This window comes from Phalacrocorax carbo, chromosome 15, assembly GCF_963921805.1.
Source record: "Phalacrocorax carbo chromosome 15, bPhaCar2.1, whole genome shotgun sequence".
In the NCBI taxonomy this organism is placed as follows: Eukaryota; Metazoa; Chordata; class Aves; order Suliformes; family Phalacrocoracidae; genus Phalacrocorax; species Phalacrocorax carbo.
Genome location: NC_087527.1, coordinates 8,831,440 through 8,839,799, shown reverse-complemented (window position 1 = coordinate 8,839,799; position 8,360 = coordinate 8,831,440). Strand labels below are relative to the sequence as shown.

The window sequence follows — 8,360 nt, the reverse complement described above, 5'->3', positions numbered from 1 at the left end:
GCAAGGTTTGACTGGTTTGTTGACAGCAACCCGATAGGCCCTTGTCATGTGAGCGTTTCAGAACAAAAGTGACACAAAAAGAGGTGGTGGGATAGCTGTAAGGGCCTGTGTGCACCAGGCCACCTTTTTTGTAAGACTTAACGTATATCTGCTTGGTACCTTTGGGGAGTTAAATAGTGTGTTGGATAGGACTGTCAGAGCATCCATGGCATTAGGAAGGGGAGTGAGAGAACAATTTCTAATTACTCCTGGCAGTGTTTAAGGTGGCCAAACCAGCTGCAAGCGCTCTATAGAAGTGGCACAAGAAAAGACTCTCCTATTCATAGAAGGATGTGTGGCCCAAAGAATGCCTCTCCAGCAAGAAAACTCCTCTCAAACGGCTAAAACAGTCAGTAACGTGCTCAGCTGAGTGATGACCCCTGCAAGGGTATCTGTCAAATTGACACTGAAGGGTCTCACTGCTGCAGCTGAAGGTCCTATTAGTAACCAAACAATTCTTTCCCTGGTAGTCTTCCATTGCTTTCCACTTATCAAAGCTTAATCCCCTTTTAAACAAATTGCTATAGCAGCGCTGGCTTGTCACGCAAACAGGGTCAGCCCAAGTAGGGTGCATCAGGCTTTTAGTGATGAAATGGGATGTATTTAATATGATGGCGGTCCTGCCTGTGCCAGTGTTGGGGGGGGCGGGGGGGATGTGTGCACTGGTGCCAGGGTGTGGGTCCCATCCTCCCTGTGGAATGTTTGCGTTCAAAGGGAGGCTGGAGAAACGGTCACCCCTCGGGCCCTTCTGTTCCAGCCCCAAGAGGAGCAGCTTTCCCTGGCTTCCCACCCCATGCCAGGTCCTTCCTGGCACTGCTTTGCTCTGTTGCAGTTGGATGGCAGGCTGTCTGGCCCGCCGGTGTGTCGCACCTCCTTGGTAGACAGGTAGACAAGGAAGAGCTAAGAAAAGGCACGCTGGATGAAGGGAGGAGGAGGTTTGAGCCTGGCTGCAGGCTGAGCAGGGAGAAGAGGACAGACTCTGAGGGCGGTGTCCTGGTGGTGAGAAGGGATCTTTGCTGCTGAGTTAAAGGCAACTTTTCTGATGTCTTGTCATCAACATTTTCCTCTCTTTCCTCCAGCCTGGAAGGCAGTGACCATGGCTCCAAGCCAGACACAGCCAAGGTGGACCCCAATGGGCAGAGGGGTTCTCCTCCTTGGACTGGGCCTCTCCTTCCTGCTCTGGGGGCTCCTGCTCCCCTGCACAGACTGCAGCCCCGAGCCCTCTTGGGGCTATGCAGTCTATGAGGTAGTAATTCCAAAGAAACTTGGCTCCAGGACAGAGAAAGCCAGCCAGGATGAAGTGTCCTATATCATCAGCATTCAGGGGGTAAATTACACAATTCACCTTAGGCAGAAAGACTTTGTAATAAAAAACTTCCCTGTATTCACTCGTGACTCCCAAGGGGAAATCGTGGTTGAACACCCCCATGTGCCAGCAGATTGCTATTACCATGGCTACGTGGAAGGTATCCCAGACTCTGCAGTGACTCTGACTACCTGCTCTGGGCTCAGAGGACTGCTGCAGATTGGAAACTCAAGCTACAGCATCGAACCCCTGGCAGCTTCCTCCATGGCTGAGCATCTTCTGTTGCGGAGGGAGGACGTCGTTCCTGGAACGGTGATGTACAAAATGCCCAGCGACAGTGCACATTTTCCAGGTCCTCGTACAACAACAACAAGGCAGTTCCAGCCCCGGTGGCACACGCGGTATTTGGAGCTTCTTGTCGTGGTGGACAAGGAAGGGTTTGATGCCTTTGGCAGAAGTATAACTAATGTGACGCTGGAAGTTATTGAAATAATCAATCTGGTGGACGGGCTGTTTTATTCTTTCCACCTTCGAGTTTTGATAACCGCACTAGAGGTTTGGGTGGAGAAGAACCCTATCAGTGTTACCAAAAACATAACCAAGGTCCTTCATAATTTTGACCTTTGGCGGAAGCAGCAAAGTCTTATGTATGCTGTGCATGACATGGGGTGTCTATTTGCCTCGATGGACTTTGATCAGGGTACGAAAGCATTGCATGTGGGTGGCAAATCCAACTTCGCCAGTGCATGTGATAGAAAACACGCCTCTGCTGTTGTATCATTTGCAAAACAGCCTTACATGGATACTGCTGTCCATGTTGCTCGTGTGTTAGGGTATGTCCTTGGCATGGAGCACGATGACAGATACTGTAGATGTGGAAACACCTCTAAATGCATCATGAGCGCACATGGCACAGTGAACTATCAATTCAGCAACTGCAGCAAAAAGCACTATTTCAATTTTATAGCATCAGGGCAAGGATTCTGCCTTAATAACGCCCCAGAATTGCGAATGACGTTTGCACTGCAGCGCTGCGGGAATGGTGTCCTGGAGGTTGGGGAGGAGTGCGACTGTGGCTCAGAGGCACAGTGTAAATTGGACCTTTGTTGTGACAATACCTGTCAAAAAAAAAAAGGAGCCATTTGCACTTCTGGAGGCTGCTGTAAGAATTGCAAACCTCTTCCAGAGGGAGAAGTGTGTAGGGAGAGTGCCGGTCCATGTGACCTGCCCGAGTATTGCAATGGGACCTCTGAGCATTGCCCAGCAGATGTGGCCAAGCAAGATGGGACTGTGTGCGCTGAGGATGGGTACTGTTATTCAGGCAAATGCCAGTCTCGTACTTTACAGTGTATGAGTATCTTTGGCAAGGAAGCAAAGCCTGCTCCACTACCATGTTTCCAGGAGGTGAACATGAAAGGGGATCGGTTTGGCAATTGCTGGGGAAATGGGGCCGATATCAACTTTCAGAAATGTAAGCTAGAAAATGTCCTGTGTGGGAGGGTGCAATGTACGAACATTAGACGTCTACCTCAGCTGGAAGATCACACAACCATCGTTCAAACCCCGCTGGGAGATACCTGGTGTTGGGGCACAGATTACCACTTGGGCGTGGACATTCTGGATGCTGGAGTCATTAGAGATGGCATGCAGTGTGGCGAGAAGAAGATCTGCATTAATCGGACGTGTGTCCCTGAGGAGAAGTACTTGACATCCCTCTGTTCTGCCAAGGGAACGTGCAGAGGAAAAGGTGTCTGCAACACTAGAGGAAACTGTCACTGTGACAACGGCTGGGCACCTCCCTACTGCCAATTTATTGGCTTTGGAGGAAGTGTTGACAGTGGGCCTGCACCAGTCACTAAAAAGGGGCTTTTTAGATTCATCATTGGAATTACTGTAGTAACTGTTGCTGTTATGGTGCTGGCAGCACTTGTCATTGTGCACGTGAGAAAGCTCAGAGTAACCCAAGCATTAAACAGATTAGTCGGATGCTTTTGGGCAACAGAACAGGCCCCTAAGGAAGGTCCAAAGAACCAGGTGGAAGAAGATGGCTCAAAACCAGCTAAAAGTCAAAACTCCCCTGTGTAGGACTTCATGTGGCAACAGTGGAAAGCTGGACTCAGTCAGTCACTAGATTCAGACCCCAGCTGTGGTGGACTCATTTAAAATTGATCTAGGTGCAAGCGTAGAGTTAGGGGACCTAGTTTTTATTCTGTAGAATAGCAAAATGAAATTGTTTCGCTTGACCTCACTCCATAGGAGAAAAAAAAGTCAATGACAAAAATGACAGGGGTGTTCAGGTTAATTTAAAATCTGCTTGCTGGTTTACACTGACAGACACAAGCTGAGCAAGGAGGATCCTGGGACAGCTGAGGCAGAGCCTTTTGCAAGGCAAAAGCAACAGTTGTGTCTCAGCCCAGAGCATGGGGGTCTGCAGCAGCAAGTCCCCCTCTCCACTAACCCCACAGTCCCCAAAGGACACCTGCTCTTCCCTCTGAGCAAAGAAACTTCTGGGCCACAGACCCTTCACTATGGCTCAGAGGGAGGAGTTCAAACTGTCTATACCACTGTATAGGACTCTGTCTCCACAGTGTATAGCCACCTTCTCCAGAGCTGGGGTCCTAGGTGGAGTGCCCACTTTTGAGCCCGTCCTGGGCATACCTGAACACCTCCTCTGCAGCATCACAGCCCAGGAACAAACACAAGCTGCTGAAAACATCAGGTGTTGTTAAGCGTGAGACAGGAGGAGGGATGAAAGGGTTCTAAGGCTTGATTACAGGAGAAAAAGATGTGGAATGTATCTGAAAGGAAATAAGGAAAGAAGATGGGGAAAAAATGAATTACTGCTCACATCAGTGGCCTCTGTGAAAAGTACAAAGCTGGCAGGATCATTTAGACAGGAGCTTGCAGGAAGGCTTTGAGGAGGTAAAGAAACTGTCAGCAGCATCCGGTCCCTGCCAGGCTGAGCCAACAAAAAAGCCAGGCTGCTGTGGAGGTGTCAGTGCAAGCTGGGAGCAGTGGGCGCAGGAGCAGCACTGAATCAGAACGGGGCTGGTGCAAAAAAACCACAAAACAACCAACCAACAAAAAAAACCAGAAACCCCCCACCCCCCCAAGTCTTTTCAGCACATCCTGAAGAAGAAGATAAATGCTGGGGAGCAGGAGCGCTTCATGGTAGAAAGGGGAATTTACCCCCTGGAATGGGCTATGGCTCACCTCCAGGTAGACCTGCTTAATGATAAATTCAGAGCTGCAGGCGCTCCTGCCTGCCAGTGCTCACATATATATATGAAATATGTTTTTCTGTTTATAGCAAGCTGTGCTTGACACCCAGCAGGCACAGCCCAGGCACGTGGGGGTAACCACTGACGAATGAATGCCCTGTGGGTGGTGTTTACAGCAGGAGTCGCCAAAGAAAATATTAGAGCTTCACTAGTATAGGCCTGTAATTTATAAATAACCAAATGTACATATGTTGGGGGTGCACGCTCAGAAAAATTTTACTGATGGGATGTGCGATTAAGAAAAATGTCTGGAGCCCACTGGTTTACAGACTGGCAAAGGAGGTGAGGCAGTGGCCAAGGGGCATCAACAATTGTAAAGTTAATTTGCTGTGACGAGTGTTATTGTGGTTAATTCTCAAATTCACGACCCACAGGCAATCTTTGGGCAGGGAACGCCTCCTTAGGGAGCAGGAGGAGGGGGTGGTGAGGTTGCATGGCTCCCCAAATCTCACTGAGTGGCAGGGGAGTGGCTCTGAAGGTGAATAACAGCTCCCTGGCCACAATGGCCACCCCACAGTGCCCTGGTGAGGGAAGCACAGTGGGGATGGGTGCTCTTCATCCCTGCCACCTCACAGGAGCACCCATGGCTCCTGTGCCATGGCCTTGCTCCAGCTCGGCCTTGTGTCGCAGCTGGCTGGCAGCATGGCAGCTGGGAGAGGTGGCAGCACTTCCAGAACCTTCTCAAGGGGCACTGAGGGAACAGCCACCCCTCAGGGCAGCAGGGAGCCGCATGCCTTCCTCAGGTCCCTGCGAGCCCTGAGGTGACAGCGCCAGCACAGCTACCACCTGAGAGCCTCAAGGGAGAGAGGGTCAAGATGTCCATGCAAGGATTGGTAGGACTCTCCCTGAGGTGTCTTACCACCATTTTGAAGGCACTGGCAATGAAATGGCTCCAGGCACATCATGGCGGCCAGGGAAAAGCATTGCTCCTCAGGCTGGGGGTCTGGGCAGTGTTGGTGGCATCTTTCCTCCCTGGGGCAAGCAGCCATCGTCCACCACCAGGCTATGCTGTCCATGAGATAGTCCAGCCAAGGAAACTGGCCCCCAAGGTGGGAAAAGCTGCAGGGGGAGGCGTGTCCTACATCCTCAGGGTGGAGGGGGAGAACCGCATCATCCACCTCATGCAGAAGAGAGGATTTCTGGTGAAAAACCTGCCAGTCATCACGTACAGCCCGAGGGGGACAAGGGTGGTAGAGCAGCCCCACATCCCCAAGGAGTGCTTCTACCTGGGCTATGTGGAGGGCAGCCCTGGCTCCCTTGCCACACTGAGCACCTGCTCGGGTTTAAGAGGGAAGCTGGAAATCGGGAACCTGAGCTATGGCATTGAACCTGTCCCAGGGTCCCTCACCTTCCAGCACCTTCTCTATCGGCGAGAGAAGACCCAGAACAAGCCTCTGATGTGCGGATTGACAGATGAATTGATCCAAAACCAACTGGGTGGAACGGGAGCTAAAACAGCCTTAGGAAGGCATGACTTGTCTCAGAGACTGAAGCGTACCATGTATGTGGAGATATTTGTTGTGGTAGACCACTATCTATTTTCCTTCCAAGGGAGCAATGAGACCTCTGTGATGCTTCTGGTTACAGATACGATCAATTTATCTGAAACATACTACTATCCTCTGAAGATTCGCATCTGCCTGATCGGGCTGGAGATCTGGACACACAGCAACTTCATCAAGTACAGCCAGGACGTAGAAGAAGTTCTTAAAAACTTTAACAACTGGGGAAATAGGGATCTTTCTCAGAGGATGAAATATGACATTGCACATTTATTTACTTACATGGACTTTGGACTAATTGTTGGGCTGGCGTATGTAGGTAGCATCTGCCACCCCGGTTACCAATCAGGTGTTGTATCATATATACGGAGAGATGTCACAACCTTTTCAATTATTTTTGCTCATGAGCTTGGTCACAACCTGGGGATGGAGCACGACAAAAAGCAGTGTGTGTGTGGAGAAGCCACCAAGTGCTACATGACAGGAGACTCGCTCAGTGGTGCCAAGGGTTTCAGCAACTGCAGCCTGCAGAGCTATTTAGACCTGATCAGCAGAGGGGATGGCGACTGCTTGCGCAACATCCCAGAGCCCCACAGTCTCTTCTATTTTAAGCATTGTGGCAACAAGGTGATCGATGAGGGAGAGCAGTGTGACTGTGGGGGGCTGCGGGACTGTCGAGGCAATCCCTGCTGTCACCAAAACTGCAGGCTGAAGCCAGGGGCTGTCTGCTCCATTGGGCAATGCTGTCAGAAATGCCACTTTCGCACTGCAGGACATAAGTGCAGGTTGGAGGCGGACGAGTGCGACTTGCCTGAATACTGCAATGGGACTTCTGAGTGGTGCCCAGAGGATTTGCATGTGCATGACGGGACACCATGCAGCAACGATGGCTACTGCTACCGCGGGAGATGTGCAACCTATGACAACCTGTGCCGAAAAGTCTTTGGGAAGGAGGCTCGGGGTGCTCCAGAAAGTTGCTTCAAAAAGCAGAACATAAAAGGGGATCGATTTGGCAACTGTGGTGGCGATGGGACCAAAGTTGCTTTTGTGGCATGTAAACCCCAAAATGCTCTGTGTGGAAGGCTGCAGTGTGCCAATGTGAAGAGGATACCTGTTCTGGAGGGGTCTGAAACCATCATTCAGACGCCAGGGCCTGAGGACTGGTGCTGGGGCACAGCCTACCATGCCAGCATCGATACACCTGATATCGGAGGAGGGCTTGATGGCACCAGGTGTGGGCCAAAAAAGATCTGTATTAACAAGACGTGCACAGATGCCATTGTCAGGACAACATGCAATGGGAAGGTTTTGTGCAGGGGGAAAGGGGTTTGCAACAACCTTGAACACTGCCACTGCAAAGCTGGCTGGGCTCCTCCAGATTGCCAGTTCCACGGCCTGGGAGGGAGTGTGGACAGTGGCCCTCCACCGCCTCTCATGATGACCATGGTGGAGGCTGTCCAAAATAAAGTGTTTCAGATGGTAACTGGGATCACAGTTCCCACTGCCCTCATTCTGATTGCTCTCCTCATTGCTGTAACCAAATACAGAAAGGCAATAGCTGCATTTTTCAGTACAAGTTTAGCCACAGAGAGAAGTGAGACTCCTGCAGATGAGGAGCAGAGTATGGAAGAAGAAGAAGATGATGTTTAAAAAAAACATGAAAGCAGTGGGAAACCCACCAGGTGAGGTTTGGAAAGGACTGCAGGCTCTGTGGGTATGCCCTTGAAGCTGGGCTGCTAGTCCCAGGAGATTTTGCACAAAGTGATTTACACAATGTAACTGTGTAAACTGTATGAAAGTTAATTACATAAATTTTGAGTGTTTCCTCTTCTTGTATTACCTACTATGTAAATAATTATTGGTTGGACCCAAAAAGTGAAGTTGTTAGAAAATAAAGAGTGTAAAAGTTAGAGAGCTGTTTTCAATGCAGCTAAAGATGTTTTATTTTCTATAGAACGGTGGCACATTAGTAAATAATTCAGCTGAGCATCTAGAACAGTACAGACAGATTAATGTGAGGTCCTGCTCACCTGGTTCAGGAGAGATGCTCCACTGGGTTGAAGAAGCCTCTTTTTCTGAGCATTGCAGCTGAGCAGGAGTTGGCATGAAGAACAGAAGGGAAATGCGCAAAAAGTCGAGGCACAGAAGTGAGCCCTCATTTTTTTTATGTTACTTTGTAATTTTTCATTCCTTGCAGTTGGCTGTTAGCACAGTACATGTTCTTATTTTTAT

General features: G+C 49.9%; 2 protein-coding genes across 2 annotated transcripts; both read left to right on the top strand.

Annotated features, from left to right (window-relative positions):
* Positions 1-877: 877 nt before the first annotated feature.
* On the top strand, positions 878-3,433 carry LOC104042579 (disintegrin and metalloproteinase domain-containing protein 9-like). The gene has a single exon (XM_064466023.1). The coding sequence runs from the start codon at positions 1,082-1,084 to the stop codon at positions 3,428-3,430; it is 2,349 nt and encodes a 782-aa protein (XP_064322093.1). The 5' UTR covers positions 878-1,081; the 3' UTR covers positions 3,431-3,433.
* A 1,991-nt stretch (positions 3,434-5,424) lies between these two features.
* LOC104042578 (disintegrin and metalloproteinase domain-containing protein 20-like) lies at positions 5,425-8,251 on the top strand. Its single transcript, XM_009502052.2, has one exon. The coding sequence runs from the start codon at positions 5,442-5,444 to the stop codon at positions 7,776-7,778; it is 2,337 nt and encodes a 778-aa protein (XP_009500347.2). The 5' UTR covers positions 5,425-5,441; the 3' UTR covers positions 7,779-8,251.
* Positions 8,252-8,360: the final 109 nt, after the last annotated feature.

Bases quoted from the DNA above. Each gene is read 5' to 3' on its own strand.
- LOC104042579 (XM_064466023.1), top strand. From the start codon at position 1,082: ATGTCTTGTCATCAACATTTTCCTCTCTTTCCTCCAGCCTGGAAGGCA.
- LOC104042578 (XM_009502052.2), top strand. From the start codon at position 5,442: ATGTCCATGCAAGGATTGGTAGGACTCTCCCTGAGGTGTCTTACCACC.